This window comes from Mastomys coucha, unplaced genomic scaffold, assembly GCF_008632895.1.
Source record: "Mastomys coucha isolate ucsf_1 unplaced genomic scaffold, UCSF_Mcou_1 pScaffold9, whole genome shotgun sequence".
Classification (NCBI taxonomy): Eukaryota; Metazoa; Chordata; class Mammalia; order Rodentia; family Muridae; genus Mastomys; species Mastomys coucha.
In genome coordinates this window covers 38780952-38800187 of record NW_022196915.1, presented here as the reverse complement: position 1 = coordinate 38800187, position 19236 = coordinate 38780952, and the positions used below count along the sequence as shown (strand labels likewise).

The 19236-nt window shown below is 41.9% G+C and overlaps 1 protein-coding gene across 1 annotated transcript; it reads left to right on the top strand.

Moving 5' to 3' along the window:
• Positions 1-7342: 7342 nt before the first annotated feature.
• Mettl3 (methyltransferase like 3) lies at positions 7343-19050 on the top strand. Its single transcript, XM_031361028.1, has 11 exons — positions 7343-7596; positions 13504-13721; positions 13800-14204; positions 15068-15243; positions 15812-16028; positions 16233-16420; positions 16757-16795; positions 16951-17059; positions 17143-17208; positions 17549-17661; positions 18816-19050. The coding sequence occupies exons 1-11, from the start codon at positions 7497-7499 to the stop codon at positions 18925-18927; spliced, it is 1743 nt and encodes a 580-aa protein (XP_031216888.1). The 5' UTR covers positions 7343-7496; the 3' UTR covers positions 18928-19050.
• Positions 19051-19236: the final 186 nt, after the last annotated feature.

Here is a 19236-nt window from a genome sequence, read left to right as displayed (position 1 = left end):
GATATTCGAGCAATTGGTGGCCCAACCCTAGGAGGTAGGGACGAGTGAAGGACTGGGATCCTTTTTTCCTTACGTCCCCTGACTCTCCCCATTAAGGCAAAGACAGTGATTGGTCAAGATGCCAGGACTCCTTCAGCTTCTCATCATGTCCTCTCAACCAAGAAGCAGGTTTCTTACCAAGAGGTCTCTCATGTGATAGTTTAGAAAGTATGAAGTCCCTGACTCTAAAGAGCCTCGTTGTTAAGGGTGGTTATTTAAGCAATGATGGGGAATTGAGGATTGTTGCTAAAGCAGGCATTGCTGGGAATCTATTTAATGAAGAACAGGACTTGATGTAAGGGGACTTGATGTTCAGCTCTTGTGAGTATGAACGTTTTCTTTGAGCTAATGGTGATGTGTTATGCAGAGGTACCAGGGGTCATGGGGGGGGGCTTCCTGTCACTAGAATGTTTTTAGTTTTAGGTGACTCCCTATTTTATTCCCTCACCCCTTGTATTTCCCTTCCTGTCTTCTCAAAACCCCTTTCCTCCCCCAGTTTTGCCTGACCATGGGCCAGAACTTAAGTCTTATTTTTTTTTTCCAGAAGTTGAGAGATAGAGCTTCCAGTGGTTCCTCCCTGTCTCAGAGAATCTCTTGTAGTGAGATGTAGTATTTACTCTTAACATAGGATCCTGTGGAACAGGAGTTCTGAGAAGACTGAATTTTGCTGTTAGCTGATGTCTATGATAATTCTCTAAAGTAGTGGGCTCCAGAGCTCCCTAACACAGTGAAATGTGTTTAAGAGCAGAGGGGGGAGACACTAGAATCTTTTCCTTCATCATTAAAGGTGTTTTGGCCAAGTTTTTGTGTGTTTCTCCTTATGTTATGACTAAATAGCCAGATGGGGTGTGATGTTGGCATTCCTAACATGGAGATTCTCTTCCCACCCTTTTCTCCTGCCAAAGCTGAACATATGGTATAGAAATACTTAACTTCTTCAGCCTTGTCCCCAAACAACCTCCAGTGGATGTGATTTGTGAGGGAGAAAAGGCTTTTTAAAGCAGAGATCCTGTTTTTCAAAAGGTACTTGCCCAGTGTACATGGGTTTTCCTTTAGGATTTTTTTTTTTTAATGACTTCCTACCAAAACACAATTTTTCTGTGTGTTGCTTTGTTTGAGTTTGCAGGCTGTTCATCAGTCTTTCCCAGACCTGAAGCAGCCTGGTGACAACAGCGAATCTGTAAATCAAGATGATACTTTATGATTTTTGAGATCCAACATTGTAATCAGAGAGGGAAAATGTCCTACCAATAACGGAAGATCTGGCTATTAAGCATGGAGGCAAAGGGGCTGTTGAGATGGCTCAGCAGTTAGGAGTCCTGGCTCACTGGCTACTCTTCCAGAGGACCCAGGTTCAATTCCCAGTACCCATGTAATGACTCACAACTATCTGCTACCTCCATTTCCAGGAGACCTAATGTCCTTTTCTGGCTACCAGGCATGCACGTCCTATAAATACACATTCAAGCAGACACAAACTTAAAGAGTAAAATAACTTTTAAAAACAATAATGTAATCTGGGTAATGGTGGTACATGTCTTTAATTCCAGCACTGGGGAAGCAGAGGCAGGGGCTAGCCTGGTCTATAAGGACTAGTTCCAGACAGCCAAAGTTACATAGCAAAACCTCTTCTTGAAAAATAAAAAATAAAAATAGTAACAGTTTGAAGAAAAGAGCTAGGGGTGTAGCTCTGTTGGTAGGGTGCTTTCTTAGTATACATGAAAGAAGTCAAAGTCATGCTCAGTTATGCAGTGAATTAGAGTCCAGCCTGGGATACATGAGAACCTCTGTGTGCATGTGCATGTGTGTGTAAGAGAGAGTGACAGGCCTCAAACTCTCAGAAATCCACCAGCCTCTCCCTCCCAAGTGCTGGCTTAAAGCCTTGTGCCACAATGGCCAGCAGAGAAACTTGTCTTTTTTTTTTTTTTTTTTTTTTTTTTTTTTTTAATTGTATGTGCATTGGTGTTTTGCCTGCACGCATATCTATGTAGATCCTGGAGTTACATATAGCTTCGAGCTGTTATGTGAGTGCTGGGAATTGAACCCAGGTCCTTTGGAAGAGCAGTCAGTATTCTTAACCCCTGAGCCACCTCCAGCCCCAAGAACTGTGTCTTTGAAATTATATATATACATATTTGGGAGGTGGGGAGGTGGCATTAAATAAACAATTTCTTTTTTGTTTTTGTTTTTTTTTTTTTCAAAACAGGGTTTCTCTTTGTAGCCCAGGCTGTCCTGGAACTAGCAGGTTTACCTCAAACTTAGATTCCCCCCTACCTCTGCTCCTGAGTTCTGTGATTAAAGGTGTGCATCACCACCCAGCATTTTCCCCTTTATAAGATCATAATACCACTAAACCTTCATTCTAAAAGAACATAACTGGCTTTAAAAGATAAAAGCACAATGCCTCAGGTTCAGATTCAGACAGGCAGAGTGGCTTACCCATAACACGTGGGATATAGGCAGGCAGATCAAGGATCTAAAGTCATCCTTGGCTATATATGGAACTGGTGACCAACCTGGACATACAGATGAGACTACTTCAAAACAACAACCCCAAAAGAAATCAAGCAACGAAAAAAGAACCAGGTCCAGTTGGGCAGGGTGATGTTATGGAGGACTGTATTCCTGGACTGGGGAGTGGGAGCTGCAGAAATGGAAGGTAGCCTGGACCACATAACACTATTTAAGAGAAGAACTAGATCCTAAGACTCCAGTCTTTGGTGATGAGGTGCTGGTCTCCTGCTACATCGATACTTCTGACAGGAGGCTCCCAGAAAGACAGGTGAGTAAGTGTATTCTTCACTCTGCTAAGAATAAAGAACTTTTTTCATTCTAGATGTTCCTATCAGAGAAGGTGCAGGAGGGCCCTCATTAACACATGGGAATCCTAGGAAGTTGGGGGAGTTAAGGAGGGAAAAACAAGGAAAACCAAAAAAAAGGAGGGAAAAACGGTTGGTTTGTTTTGTATGTGGGTACACTGCCGCTATATTCAGACACGCCAGACTCGGATCCCCATTACAGATGGTTGTGAGCCACCAAGTGGTTGCTGGGAATTGAACTTAGGCCTTCTAGAAAAGCAGTCAGCGCTCTTAACTGCTAAGTCATCTCTCCAGCCCCAGCTTTTGTAAATATATTTTTTCCATTCAGCTTATGGAGGAAGGGAAGTGACTTCCATTCCTTTAATCTCCTTCATCTCCACTGGACATAGATAATGCTTTTTACCTCGGTACACCAGACTGGCCTGCTAGTTAGGTGTCAGCTCTCATGGTAAGAGCTGTCGGTGAGGTTTCTTTGACACTAAGCCTGCCTCCCCACACTCTTTCCCTTTTCTAGCTCCTTGTTCTTTTCCTGTTCCACTTTTCTTTTGTGTTTCTTCCTCTTCATTGCTAGTTCATCTTTCTGAGTGCCTTTGATTTCTTCCTTCTTGCTTGGACCCCATCCTCGCTCTCACTTTCCACTAGATCATCTTTTTGGATGGTGAGTTAGTTAATGTTAACCTGCTAGAATGGGTATATGTAAATGCAGCTTGCAAAACATTTACTTTACAGAAAATAAGCGCAGAATCAAGTCCAAGCTGGAGGGATAAATGTGTGGATGGGAAGCAAGAGAATGTATTTCCTTTTTTTCTTTTTTTCTTTTTTTGGTTTTTTCGAGACAGGTTTTCTCTGTGTAGTCCTGGCTGTCCTGGTGAAACTCACTCTGTAGACCAGGCTGGCCTCTAGCTCAGAAATCCACCTGCCTCTGCCTCCTAGGTGCTGGGATTAAAGGCATGCGCTACCACTGCTCAGCGAGAAAGACATTTCTTTCTTATTCATTTAGTTTCCGAGCATCTACTTCATAGTCCCTAGGTAAGAAGGTAAATGAGACATGATTGCACTTCCATGACCCCTTCTAGGAGGAAGGATTATGTAAAGATTCTTTTATATGGTGATAAGTATTGTGACAGAAGAAAAATGTCCTGTGGGAATCTTAGAGATAACTAACAAACCCAGCCATAGAACTGGGGCTGTTCTTAAACTAGTAACTGATCCAATCCACTCAGCAATCTGATAGATTTTACAAACCTCTGTAAGATCCATTAAGTTCCCCTTGGCATACAGATGTGCTGCTTTTGAGATGCCCCTGTAAGAACAGCTGTCTTCAAAGAGCCTGAAGTGACAACCTTTGGCTACCTAACTCTCTTCTAGTTTCTGGCCAAAAACTGAAGAAGCATAAGACACAAGCAAACACTCGGGATTCTAATGAGTGGTCATCTCCCAGGGCTTCCATTGCTCTGTCAGAGCCTTAGACCAGCATCTTTCTCCTTAAGGTCTCAGTATTTGCTTTCAGAGAATTCTACCCATGTCGCCCAAATTCATCCATCCATCTTCCTTCTTTTCTTCCTTCCTTCCTTTCTTTGTCATTTTTAATCCTTTAAATGCTTTTCTCTGGTTAAGTGTTCTGTCCATCATAGCAGCTGAACACACATGAAGACCCAGGATCCAAGAGAGCAAATATGGGCTGCAAATCTTGGTTCTGGAACTCAGGAAATAACCATTCTTGCCACATTCTGTTCATTTACTAAATCTAGGCAGAAGCCAGCTAACACTCAAAATGGGAAATAAAATTAATAGGACATGTTTGGTTTCTGGGTCCCAGGACAAGGGACTGGGGTGCATATCAAAGCAGACCTGGCTTCCAGGTTCACCCAGCATACCTCAGTCCCTACTTGGCATATACCCTGCCCACAACCTTGAATTTGTCATTCCAGGGGTTGGGCTGCCCTTCTTGCCCTTCCCCCAGAGGTTCCTCCCTCTATAATCCAGACATTTTGTGTGCGCTCTCTCTCCCTTTTCTTCTCCCCTCTCCTCCTCATCTCTCTCTTTTTCTTTCCCTATTGGAGAACACTTTATCTTTTTCTCTTCCCTCATCCATGGCAACTCCCCTGGCCTCAATCCTTGGGGGCGATGAACTCACTCAAGAACAGATTCCTAAAAAAACCTGCCTTTAATATGATCTAATCTGGCTTGAGTTGGTTCGTTTATCAGGAAGAACAGAAAGTATATACATCCCACATAAGAACATGACCCCACATAAGAACATGACGAATGGGAGATATTGGTCCAACTGTGGACCGACCCCCCACAGCACAGGAAGCAAAGCTGAAGTGAGGAGTGTAATGTCATCTGCTCATAATTGGGCGTATACTCTGATTTTGCTTTGCTGTCCTGGAGATCTCTGGCATTGTGCATACTATGAACATACACGCCACTTAGCTATCCCCCACCACACTTATTTATTTATTTATTTATTTTGAATACATACTGTAGCTGTCTTCAGACACACCAGAGAAGGGCACTGGATACCATCACAGATGGTTGTGAGTCACCATGTGGTTGCTAGGAACTGAACTCAGGAACTCTAGAAGAGCAGTCAGTGCTCGTAATTGCTAAGCCATCTCTCCAGCCCCTTAACTTTTCATTATTTATGGAATATTTTATTAGTTTTTGTAATCAAACTACTGTATATAAGACCTTACATGTTTAATACAGCCTGTTGCCTCTGTGCATGTGGAAAGCAATAGTTTAATGTTTCTAGAATAATATGCTCATTGATTTTTATACAATTGTACACTACCAACTTAACCCAGTAAACTGATAACTTTTACCAAAACTGACAGGACAGCTAAAGCTCAAAAGTTCAAATTATTGCCAGGTGATGTGGCACACACTTTTAATCTTAGCACTTGGGTGGTAGGTGGATTTCTGTGAGTCTGGGGCCAATCTGGGCTAACAACAAATATACACACATGTACATATTTGGGCTGGATGGCTCAGTGGTAGAGCACTTACCCAGCATGCACAAGGCCAGGGCATTCAGTGCTACAGTGCCTGACTTCTAGCACCACACACAACATACTTTATATAAAGATATTTAATTATAATTTCTATATTCACATAGGGTCCACTTGTTAAGGGCCTTAAAAGAGCAGTTATCTCTGAGCTAGGGATATAGCTTAGTGGTAGAGACCCAATAATTCAGTCCCCAGCATCATGAACACATACAAAAAATGATCTTATAAATGGAATCCAGATTTGTGAATGATTAACTTTAGCAGTGCTATTATTCAATGCAATAATAGAAATGTTTTTACTTTAGTTCTTGGTTCTGGTTAGGTTTGCTAGCCATCCCAGGAGATCTACAGGTCTCTGCCTTTCCAACACTGAGATAACAACTGCCTAATCATGGGCTGGTGATAAGGCTCAGTGATAAAAGAACACTAGTTATAATTACAGAATTGAACTTAGGTTCAAACCCCAGCACCCACATTGCAGATCACAATTGCGCAAACACATATGCAAACAAACACAAAAATAAATCTTTTTCTAAATTAAGCTAAAACAATGTCTGCCACCACACACAGCTTTGCCTTAAATGCCTGTGGGTTCTGGGAATCTCAGAATCTCATGCTTTCACAGCAACTATTTTACTGAGCTACCTCCCCATTTCCTGCACTTTTTTTTCTTAAGAACAATTTATTATATGTATATGAGTACACTGTAGCTGTCTTCAGTCACACCAGAAGAGGGCATCGGATCCAATTACAGATGGATGAGTCACCATGTGGTTGCTGGGAATTGAACTCAGGGTCTCTTGAAGAGCAGTACATGCTCTTAACAGCTGAATCATCTCTCTAGCTCGCCCTGTACATTTTTAAAGAGTGCTCCCTCACGATGAAAAAGATGAAAAGATGGTTCTCTAATTAAGATGTTAGTCTTAGGCCTGGCAGTGGTGGCGCACGCCTTTAATCCTAGCACTTGGGAGACAGAGGCAGGCGGATTTCTGAGTTCGAGGCCAGCCTGGTCTACAGAGTGAGTTCCAGGACAGCCAGGGCTACACAGAGAAACCCTGTCTCGAAAAACAAACAAACAAACAAATATGTTTGTCTGGGCAGAGCCACATAGTGAAACTCCACTCTCCTTTCACACACTTTGTATAAAAAGAAAAAAAAAAGATATTTAACTTAGAAAATCTGGAGCCTGAAAGGGCAGAAATCTATGATACAGTGCTTGATCTCATGTGCAAGGACCAGAGCATACAATCAACCAGACTAACAGTCTGTTCATTCCATCCTGCCCATCTATCTCTCCACGCATACATCCATCTGTCAAACACTCACATTCGTTCTAGTCCTGCTATTTTAACGCGTGGTCACTAACGACTTAAAGAATCAACATGGCCGGTCTGCCAGCTACCAACATGGCAAATACAGCCTCAGTGCTCCCGGAAGCACGAGAGAGAACTGCCGTAAGGATTACGTCCGGCTGCTTCGCTAACCGGAAGTGGCTTTTCATCTTGGCTTTTTATCTGGCCGGCCTTCGGGCGTCCGCGTGAGAATTAGATGTATCTTCGTTCTAGGCTAGGGAGGTGCTAGTCCGCCGGGCCTGGTTCGAGCCGAGTCCGCGCTGGCAACTAGGATGTCGGACACGTGGAGCTCTATCCAGGCCCATAAGAAACAGCTCGACTCGCTTCGGGAGAGACTGCAGCGGCGACGGAAGCAGGACTCTGGGCACTTGGGTGAGGTGTGGGGTGGTCGGGGCGGGCCTGGGCGAGGCGAGCGACTCCGGGAGAGAAAGACAGCCGGGGCTTGCGCCCTTTCCCGAGCAACCCTTTATTGGACTCCTCGACTGTTAGTCCATCTTTTCCCCCAGTAGCTGAAACGAATGCCCACCTGCGGGAAAGCTTGCAGTGCTTCCTCCCGGGCGTCTGTTCTTCCAAGCGTAACACCACACCAACTGGAGCCCCCTTCTCTCCTTGGGTCCCATTCCAGTCCTGTCTAAGAGAACGTTGTGTCTGGGAAGCCTCTCAGTACCCCATTCCGAGAGCCAGCAAAACCCTTTTTGTTGCTTTTGTGCGTGTTTTACCTTAGTCGTAACGTCTGCTTTGTCACTGTCTCTTCTTTCCTATGTGGGCGGGGAGCTTCTGTATATATCCAGTGCCCAGTTTAGCAGCCACAACAAGGCCCTCAGTAGGTGGTGCTGAATGAGTAGTGCAAGTGTTTACAAACATAGCAAGAATCTGAAAACACTTGGTTTTGGTTTTTAAACTCCCCCAGCCCCCTTGTATGACAAAGTTAGAAAACTTGAAGGCAATTTAAAAGATTGTTGAGTACTATCCTAATATCCTTCTCCAGCACAAGCTCAATTGCTCAAAGTAAATCAGTTGCAAAGCTCTGCGAGAATACCGAATCCATACCACCAGTGTGTGTGGCTAACGTGTTAATGCTTATCAGTATTCACAACTCCCATCAGCAGACCTTGGTGAAATTAAGTTCATGTGCTCATTTTCTGGATCTGGATGCTCTGGGAAGATTCTCTCCGTAAACATTTATGCATATCTACTCTATTCCCGAGTTTCGACAAAGACACTGCGCTTACCTTAAAGGTGCTTAAAGTCTAGGTGAGAATCAAAGACAATTAGAAGAAAAAGCCTGGAGAAAACCCAGCATGGTGGCTCATGCCTTTAATCCCAGCACTTTGGTAGGCATAGACAAGAGGGTATCTGGAGTTTGAGGCCAGCCTGGTATACATAGTGAGTTGTGAGTTCCAGGACAGACAAAACTACATAGAGAGACCCTGCCTCAAAACAATACAAAAAGTCATAGCTACAGTATCTTATATGTAAGATGCTAAATGAATGGGTCCACGGTCAGTAAAATGACTAAGAAACAGAAATGGGGTATACTCAGTGGAGTTGCCAGTTAAATTTGGCCTTGCTTTTTAAATTGCATTAGCCAATACAAGATTTATCAAATTACATAATTTTAAAAAGAAAATAGGGCATTATGGAACACAAAGTGCAAAACATAGGAAAAGGGAATAATTAGAAACCAAGATCTGGAGGTTTTTTTTCCTTAACATACATTCTAACATCTCTGCCTTGTTTTCTTATACATAACCCCTGTTTATGTTTATTTTATGTGTATGGATTATGGATATTCTGCCTGCATGTATGTCTGCCTGTGATGTCTATGCACCTGGTACCCCTGGGGGCCAGAAAAAGATTCCTTGCACCTCACAACCCCCTGTGACTGGAGTTTTAGAAGGTTGTTAGCCACCATGTAGGTACTAGGAATCTATAGAAATCAAACCCAGATCTTCAACAAGTTCAGTCAGTGCTCTTAACTGCTTAGCCGTTTCTCCAGCTCCTGGTTTTTTTTGTTTATCAATTTTAGGTAGAAGACATAATTACACATCTACCATAGACAAATGACTAAATTGGCTTTTAATCTATTTACCAAAGTCTCCAGTTACTAGACTTAAGCATCTTACTACCTTTTTGAAAACAGTCATTTAGGAGCTGTAGGGAGATAGTGCAGCAGGTAAGAGCACTTGCAGCACAATCAGAGTTCAAATCTCCAGCATAGAGATCTCCAAGTACTGTCAGCCGCAGAGATGAGGATCCTGGGGGCCGGCTGGCTCAATAAGAGACTCACCCTGTTCCAAGCAAATAAAGTAATAGCCTGCCACTTGTAACACATATATACAAATGGAAAAAAAAAAACTTTTAGTAAAATATTGAGTGTTCCTGAAAAATCTTGCTTTATGTAAATAAATATGTTGAGAATTATAGGTCTTGTTGGGCATATACCTGTAATTTTGCACTTAAGACAAGAGAATCTTGACTTCAAGGTCATCCCCAAGGATATAGCCAGCCTGTGTACTGGAAAAGAACTAGCCTCAAAACTAAAAAAGGTGGGTGGTGGTGGTGGCATGCTTTTAATCTCAGAATTCTGGAAACAGAAGCAGGCAGATCTTTGTGGGTTTGAAGCCAGCATAGTGTACATAGTTCCAGGACAGCCAGAGCTACAAAGTAAGACCCTGTCTTAAACACAACAGGAATGAAGAGCACTAACATTTTTTTTTAAAGATTTATTTTATTTATTTTATGTGTATGAGTACACTGTAGCTGTACAGATGGTGGTGAGCTATGATGTGTGTGGCTGCTGGGAACTGAACTCAGGACCTCTGCCGGACGGATAGCTCCTGCTCCGGTCCCTCTTGCTCCAGTTGCGCTCCGGTGTAATTCACTGTAGCTGTCTTCAGACGCACCAGAAGAGGGCGTCAGATCTCATTACGGGTGGTCACTAGCCACCATGTGGTTGCTGGGATCCGAACTTAGGACCTTCGGAAGAGCAGTCAGTGCTATTACCCGTTGAGCCATCTCTCCAGCCCCCGAGCACTAACATTTTAATCACAAACATATAATAGGCACAACTGTTAGATTGCTTATTTTGAGTTGATAGATTCTCTGTTTTGTTGGAAATAAACCTAGTAGCAAAAAGTTTGCTATTAGTTTAAACATATGTGGTATTAGGTATCATTACATATTTATATAAAATACCAGTTTAAACTATATTTGTGGCTTGAAAAGTAGTATATGTTTCCACACAGAATTTTGGCCAGATTACATTAAAAAAGATGTTTCTGAAGCTTTAATTAGAAGTTTGAGATCATGGAAATGCTCAAGAATTTAATATTTATTTATTTATGTTTGTTTTGGTCATGGACAGCTTTCCTAAAGTATGCTCATTAAATTGGCCTAGACAAAAATCCCCACAAAATCAATGTATAATAAGAGTTGCCATGCTGGATGGTGATGGCACACACATAAATCTTAGTTTGCACTTAGAAGGCAGAGTTCAAGGCTAGCCTGCTCTACAGAGCAAGTTCCAGGATGGCTGGGGCTGCACAGAGAAACTTTGTCTTGAAAAACAAAACAACAACAATAAAAAAGAATTGCCTGCAGAGACATGGAGTCTTGATTGACAAGGTAAACATTTGTAGGAATGGATTGTATCACACAGTTCTTGGCATTTTTGTTTGTTTTTTATGTATATAAGTATTTTGCCTTCCTGTAATTATGTGCACCACATGTGTGCCCAGTACCCTTCAAAGCCAGAAGATGTCCTTGGATCCTGTGGAACTGTATTTACAAATAGTTGTGAGCCACCATATATGTTCTGGGAACCAAACCCCAGGTCCTCTGTACGGACAGCAAGTACTTTAACCATTGAGCCATTTCTTTAGCCTTGGGCACATAATTGAGTATAAATGGGAAAATGTATATATGACTTGACTTAAAAACATCTAAAAATCTCATGCCTATAACCCCAGCAGGAGGTTAGAAGCTTTTAGATTAGTGTGGGCTAAGATCCTGTCTCAGACAAATAGGGCCAGGTATGATAGTTCATCCTGGAATCTCAGCACTTAGGAGGCTAATAAGGTAGCCAATTTTGAAGATACCCTGGGGTACATAGTCGGTTCCAGGCTAGCCTGGACTAAATAGTAAGACCCTATGAAAAATCAGACATCTCCATGACAAATAGTGATATACTTTGACTTAAAACTTACCAATATTAGGATAGTTGTATATGCCTTCAATTCCAGCACTTGGGAGGCAGAGCCAGGCAGATCTCTGGACTACATATTGAGTTCCAGGACAGCCAGAACTACAAAAAACAAACAAAACAAAACAAAAAGAACTTACCTATACTTTTTGTGTGAGTTTATTTACCTATACTTTTATAGGTCCTATCAAAAAAATCCCCGTTTTTTGTTTTTGTTTTTGTTTTTTGAGACAGGGTTTCTCTGTATAGCCCTGGCTGTCCTGGAACTCACTCTGTAGACCAGGCTGGCCTCAAACACAAAAATCTGCCTGCCTCTGCTTCCCAAGTCCCCATGTTTTTTTTTTTTTAAGGAGAGGATTTACTGTTATTGTATCTAGGGTTTTTATATACTGAGCAAGCAGTCTACCATTTAGGTATATGCTATCTCTTAATTATTTTTATTTATATAATTGGGTTTTGTGGGTTTGGTTTTTTTTGTTTGTTTGTTTTATTTTTGTTTTGTTTTTCAAGACAAGGTTTCTTTGTATAGCTCTGGCTGTCCTGGAACTCACTCTGTAGACCAGGCTGGCCTCAAACTCAGAAATCTACCTGCCTTTGCCTGGGATTAAAGGCGTGCACCACTACTGCCTAGCCTATATAATTGGTTTTAATTGATTGATTGTATCTAGAGTTTTTACATGTGTGAAAACAACCTACCGCTGAGCTATATGCTAGCCCTTAATTGTTTTTATTTATTTATATATCTAATTGGTTTTTGCTATTTATTGTTTATAGACAATGTCTCACTATGTAACTCTGGCTGGCCTGGAACTTACTGTATACTCAAACTCAGAGCTATCTGCCTGCCTCTGCTTGACTGGGATTAAAGGCAATATGCTACTATGCCTTTTTTTGTTTTGTTTTGTTTTGTTTGTTTGTTTTTTCGAGACAGCGTTTCTCTGTATAGCCCTGGCTGGGATTCCCAAATGCTGGGATTAAAGGCGTGTGCCACCACTACCTGGCTGCTACTATGCTTTTTTAAATTGACATTTTGAGAAAGGTTTGCTAAACTGTCTAGACTTAGGCATGAACTACTCTGTAGCTCAAAGCTTCTGTGATCCTTCCTGCTTTAACCTCCCAAGAAGCTAGGTTCACAGGCCTGGCTTCCATGACTTTATATTACCCCCTGTGGCATACTTTGAGTCAAGAAAATGCTTTAACAACTTAAGTTTGTTGATAGAATCTGAATTCCTATTTGAAAATAATTTGTGTTTCCTTGTTACAGTAGCTTTTATCATTGTGCATATTTGCTTATTGAAAGTACTTTTTGGTACTTCAAACAAATTTATAACTTCAGTAAGAAAGCTCGGAATTTGCTCCTAGTATTATGACTCTGTTTTAGTTCACATTTACTAGACTTGTAGGATCTCTGAATTCCAAGAGTCTAGTGACTACCAGCACTGCACTGCTAAATGCTGTGTAGTAATTACTACTTAAATTTCTTGTATGCTTTTAACTAAGGCCAGTTATTCTAAATCATCCAGACCTTTCCATGTATATAGTTGGTGGAGTAAGAGCGTATAGTGGAAATATGCTGGAACCATCATTTGTTGATTAGGCCTTTAGCCAAATTCTAAAAGCCTGATATTTATGAGTATGAAACGCATTCTCCATGGCCAATAGCCATGTTTCATTAAAAATTCAAAATCCATCCCTGGACAACATAATCAGATCCCAGTTTTGATTGTTGAAAATACTCATTTTTTTTAAATTTTAAGTTATCAAGTATGGATTTATGGTATCATTTGAGAGAAGGAAAAGTTGGCAGAGACCTACCTGTAAATGTACCATGCTACATTCCTTCCTTTGAAGCAGTGAGGGCTGAGAATCAGGAAAAGATTGCTACCCCAACAGAGAAACAGTGAGTAGTTCTCAGTGAAATCCACGGTTATTTTGGCAAAACAGCAAATGCTGACGTATGAATGAAAGGTGATCTAGTGCTAATGCTGGTCCGAGAACCTGCTTGAAGTAAAAGATGTGTGTGCTAGGAATGTAAACATTGACTGACTCTTTTCACTTTATTTTCTTACTTTTAGATTTAAGGAATCCAGAAGCAGCACTGTCCCCAACCTTCCGTAGTGATAGCCCGGTGCCTACTGCCCCTACCTCTAGTGGCCCTAAGCCCAGCACGACGTCCGTAGTCCCTGAATTAGCTACAGACCCTGAGTTAGAGAAGAAGTTGCTACACCACCTCTCAGATCTGGCCTTAACCTTGCCCACTGATGCTGTATCCATCCGTCTTGCCATCTCTACGGTAATAACCTGATAAAATTGGAATTTATCACACATTTGCTTTTGTTCATGGTGCCTTATGATCTTCTCCTTTCTTTAGCCAGATGCACCTGCCACTCAAGATGGGGTAGAAAGCCTTCTACAGAAATTTGCTGCCCAGGAGTTGATTGAGGTAAAGCGAGGTCTTCTACAAGATGACGCACATCCTACTCTTGTGACTTATGCTGACCACTCCAAGCTGTCTGCCATGATGGGGGCTGTGGCAGAAAAGAAAGGCCTGGGAGAGGTAGCAGGGACCATCGCAGGGCAAAAACGGCGTGCAGAACAGGACTTGACTACAGTGGCTACTTTTGCCAGCTCTTTAGCATCTGGTCTGTCCCCTTCAATATCAGAACCAGCTAAGGAGCCAGCTAAGAAATCAAGGAAGCATGCTGCCTCAGATGTTGATCTGGAGATAGAAAGTCTTTTGAACCAACAGTCGACTAAAGAACAGCAGAGCAAGAAGGTAGGGATCATATGAAAACGCTCGCATTCCTCAATTACAGTTCTGATTTGTTACTGTTTGCATAAGTGTAGTTCTTAGAACTGAGACATGGAGCAGCGGTTCTCAGTGGGGGTGATGTTCCTCTACCATCACCTCTGCCTTACGTTTGGTGGTTTCTGGATCCAGTGTTGTCACAGTATGATAGAGTGCTGTTGGCACTGAATAGAGAGAAGATCTGGAAAGTAGGGACTTTTTGCTAAACATGCTACAATGTATAGTAGGACCCCTCCCACTCCTTCCCCAAATAAAAATGTCTAGTCTTAAAATATCAATAATATCATTTTGAGGAAGTCCTTATTTACAGAATCTGGAAGAATCCTCAAAAGAGGATTCAGAGAAAACAGAAATTCAAATAGATACTCATTTGGACCAAGGCACAGAGGTTGGTGAAATTATCAATACAGTGGTTCTGATTTGAACTACATTGAATTCATTTGTTCCCAATTTCTAGTTTAGTTTTAAAAAGTTAGTTTGGTCTTTGATGGTGATAACCAGAGTTCTCCTTTACAGAATTATTGAATAGACCGAGCTAGACAATAGAATACTAGCACTGTGCCTTTCTTAGTTACCCAATCAATACGAATTAGCTTTTTTGAGGGGAAGTTACACTCTTTTAGAGCAGTAAGATCAGCTTATTGCTTAGTTGTAGAAATCAGGCTCTTTGCATTTGAATTCCATTCTAAATGCTTGTGAGAAGGACTGAACTCTCCTACATTGTCCATTCACATATTCCTCCTCAGACTTTAATGTGATTAGACTTATGGAGGCAGTTTAAGGGCTAACTTATCTACAAACCCTTAAGACCAAGGCTACTTCTGTCACAGGTCAGTCAGGAGATCCTAGAGCTATTAAATACCACAACAGCCAAGGAACAGTCCATTGTTGAAAAGTTTCGCTCCCGAGGTCGGGCCCAGGTGCAAGAATTTTGTGACTATGGGACCAAGGAAGAGTGCATGAAAGCCAGTGATGCTGATCGGCCTTGTCGCAAGCTGCACTTCAGGTCTCTTGGGAGGGAATGAGGTGGGGAGGGTTTTCCAGAAGCAGTAAATCCTTTGCAGCACATTCTGCCTGCCTTTGGAATGGCTACTGTATGAGAAGGAATACAGGCTCACTTGCAAATAAAAGGAAGATTTTCTAGTTAAGCATCTATGTCTCTGAGTTAACAATGAAAGTTAAAGTCTGAAAGGAAGGTAGTCCTAGGAGAAGTCAGGAACCTGGGCTTAGGGCCAGTGTTTTACTCTAAAGTAATGAGCCAAGTTCCTTCCTGGACTATATATAGTCTTTCCTTTAGTAAGAGAAGAAAGTCTGTATTCTGTTGGTTTTGAGATAGGGTTTCATAGCTCAGGCTGGGCATGCTGAGGGTGATCTTTCTGACTTTCAGGCTCTAGTTATCAGTGCTGGGCCTAAGCCACTGCCCCCAGATCAAGTCTTTATTCAAGGGAAGAACTAAAGTTCTTTAGTTTAACAATACAGAAAATTGGGGGTGAACAAGAAATTTTGCATTTGAATTCTATGATCTACTTTGGGAGTACCATCTTGATTCTGATTCCCTTCTTTTATCTTCCCAGACGAATTATCAATAAGCACACCGATGAGTCTTTAGGTGACTGCTCTTTCCTTAACACATGTTTCCACATGGATACCTGCAAATATGTTCACTATGAAATTGATGCGTGTATGGATTCTGAGAGTCCTGGCAGCAAGGAGCATATGCCAAGCCAAGAGCTTGCTCTTCCCCAGAGTGTTGGGGGTGATTCCAGTGCAGATCGACTCTTTCCACCTCAGGTACCCACATGTCCAGACAGCCTGGGAAAACCTATTTTAAGCTATATACTTAAACTGAGTGGGGTATCCATACATGTAGAAAAATAGGGAATAATTTACCAATCTAGCTTACTGATGGGAGCACAGTGGAATAGGAATGGTTAAGTTAGAGGGTTTGGGACCGTGAATATGTGAAAGAAGATGACCAAATACTACCTCATGCAGTGGATCTGTTGTGATATCCGCTACCTGGACGTCAGTATCTTGGGCAAATTTGCAGTTGTGATGGCTGACCCACCTTGGGATATTCACATGGAGCTACCATATGGGACGTTAACAGATGATGAGATGCGCAGGCTCAATATACCAGTACTACAGGATGATGGCTTTCTTTTCCTCTGGGTCACAGGCAGGTAATATAATCCAGATATGTAGGTATGGGTAAATACAGCATAGAATGAAAACTGGGTAAAATCCTGGGTTTCTCAGACATTTGATTAAATGTGTCACTTAGGATGCCTGCCCCTTCCATGGAGTTTGATGTTTATAGCACTAATACTTGGGATTCATGATTTTAGAAAAATAAGGTCTTTCAGATTATATGCTGCTGCTTCATCTTTTCATTCTACTCAGTTGCCCCAATGATATTTCCCATGTAAGTGCTTCTGATATTTGTTACATGCGATAGTTTGAAGGGAAAACTATGAAAATATGGGCAGATAAATTGTTTAACCCTTCCATCTTTTTAGGGCCATGGAATTGGGCAGAGAATGTCTGAACCTTTGGGGGTAAGTAGAAATTGTGTTGCCTTTTTTGAGGGGAATGTACCTTGAAGAGGTGTATAGTCCCTTCTCTCAGTGCTCCTGCCAGTCTTGGCCTTTGTGTTAGTGCTGAGCCTCAGCTGTGAAGCTGGTTAAAGCTCAGGTTCCCTTATGCTCCACAGTTACGAACGGGTGGATGAAATCATCTGGGTGAAGACTAATCAACTGCAGCGCATCATTAGAACAGGCCGGACAGGTCACTGGTTAAACCATGGGAAGGAGCACTGTTTGGTGAGTAACAGTAGTAGTGGGAACTGCTTAAAAGACTGAAAGCTGTGGTTTCATAAAGTAACAGTGTTCTCTGTGATGAGCAGGTTGGTGTCAAAGGAAATCCCCAAGGCTTCAACCAGGGTCTGGATTGTGATGTGATTGTAGCTGAGGTATGTGTCCCCTGCGCATTTAAAGCTTTCAGATTTTCACTACAACTACTCCTGTCAGATAGTCTTCAATTTCTTTCTTTCTTTTTTTTTTTCTCATTTGGATAACACCAACCAGGCTAGAATTGCAATCTTGAATAATTGTTTAAAATTTATTTTTATTTCATGTGTATCAGTATTTTGCCTGCATGTATGTCTTTTTGAGGATGTCATAAGCTGTCATGTAGGTGCTGAGAATTGAACCCCAGGTCCTCTGGAAGAGCAATCAGTGCTCATAACTGTTGAGCCATTTCTCTATTGAGCAATCCTGAATAACTTAAAGTAGCTTGAGTTTTTTTTCTAGGTTCGTTCCACCAGTCATAAACCAGATGAAATATATGGCATGATCGAGAGACTCTCCCCTGGCACCCGCAAGATTGAATTATTTGGAAGACCACACAATGTGCAACCCAACTGGTAACATTACTAGAAAACAGGCTATTGCCTCCCTACCTCCTGCCTACCCTCCCAGCAAAAAACCTTTATGGCCAAAGACATAAGTCACTGAGTTGAATAATTTCTGGTAGTCTATACAGATAGCTTACGCTTATGTTTAAATCATTTTACTGGAATCTGCAGCATTCATTAGAACCCAAAGGGCTATTCTTAAAGCAGTAACTACTCAAAGATCTCCAGCTATTCTATGGGATATATTAAATCTGCCCCCTAGTGGCTACTAAGTTTTTTTTTTGTTTTGTTTTGGTTCCCCACCCCCCCCCAAGATAGGTTTTATCTGCATAGCCTTGGCTGTCCTGGAACTCTGTAGACCAGGCTGGCCTCGAACTCAGAAATCCACCTGCTTCGGCCTCCAAGGTGCTGGGATTAAAGGTGTGCACCACCACTGCCTGTCAGTTTTAATGTTTGACTCCAATGGTTGGCATTTTAATTATCCAAGGAGTATTCACTAGCAGTGACCGAATAAAATAGGCCTGGCTACCAACAATTACTAATCCTTAGATATACAGATCTAGCTGGATCTTAGGGCATGAGACTGAAGCAGGAGGACTGCAAGCTTAAGGTCTGCCTATGCTACATAATGAATCTAATTTAGTTAGATGTCTTAAAGGGGAGGGGGGCTTAGTAGCTCAGTGTTAAAAGTGTATATGTAAGACACCTAGGTTCAACCCCTAGGACCACCACCACCAAAGAAATTAAAATCCAGTCAGTTTTTGTTTTGTTTTTTTGAGACACGGTCTCTCTGTGTAGCCCCGGCTGTCCTGGAACTCACCTTGTAGACCAGGCTGGTCTCGAACTCAGAAATCCGCCTGCCTCTACCTCCCAAGTGGCTGGGTGACATGTGCCACCAATGCCCAGCCCAGTCAGGAACTGGTACAGATACAAAAACTAAGTAATATTATTTGCTATGATCTTTTTAAAACTTGACATGGGCTGGGCATAGTGGAACACACCTTTAGCCCCAGCACTTGGTAGGCAGAGGCAAGTAGATCACTAAGTTCAAGGTTAGCCTGGTCTACATGGAGAGTTCTAGGACAGCCTGGAATACACAGTGAAACCCTGAGACTTGCCCTTACAGGATTTTTGGTTTGCCTCTTCTTTCTCCCTTGTTTTAGGATTACTCTTGGAAACCAACTGGATGGGATACACCTACTAGACCCAGATGTGGTTGCCCGGTTTAAGCAAAGGTATCCGGATGGTATCATCTCTAAACCTAAGAATTTATAGAAGCACTTCCTTATCAAGCTAAGCATTCAGAACCATGACTTTACAGGCCACACCTTAAGAGGAGTGTTTATACAATAGTGTCCCCTACCCTATATATAAATAAAGTTTATATTATAATTGGAATTTTTGAAGTGAAGTTCTGGCTTTCTACTTAGTGTGTGTCTTTGTGGGACTCTTTTCTTAGTGTGATAAGTAAAAGGAATGTTAGCTTCCTAGCATGTTATAAAAGACTACACAGGTTCACAGCACTTAGCAATTAGTACACCATAAACAGGGTTAATTTGAATTTCACCATGCATGTGGTACTCT

Coding starts and splice junctions, on each gene's coding strand:
- Mettl3 (XM_031361028.1), top strand. CDS start 7,497: ATGTCGGACACGTGGAGCTCTATCCAGGCCCATAAGAAACAGCTCGAC. Junction 14,205..15,067: donor AAGAACAGCAGAGCAAGAAG/GTAGGGATCATA, acceptor CTTCTGTCACAG/GTCAGTCAGGAGATCCTAGA. Junction 16,029..16,232: donor ATCGACTCTTTCCACCTCAG/GTACCCACATGT, acceptor TACCTCATGCAG/TGGATCTGTTGTGATATCCG.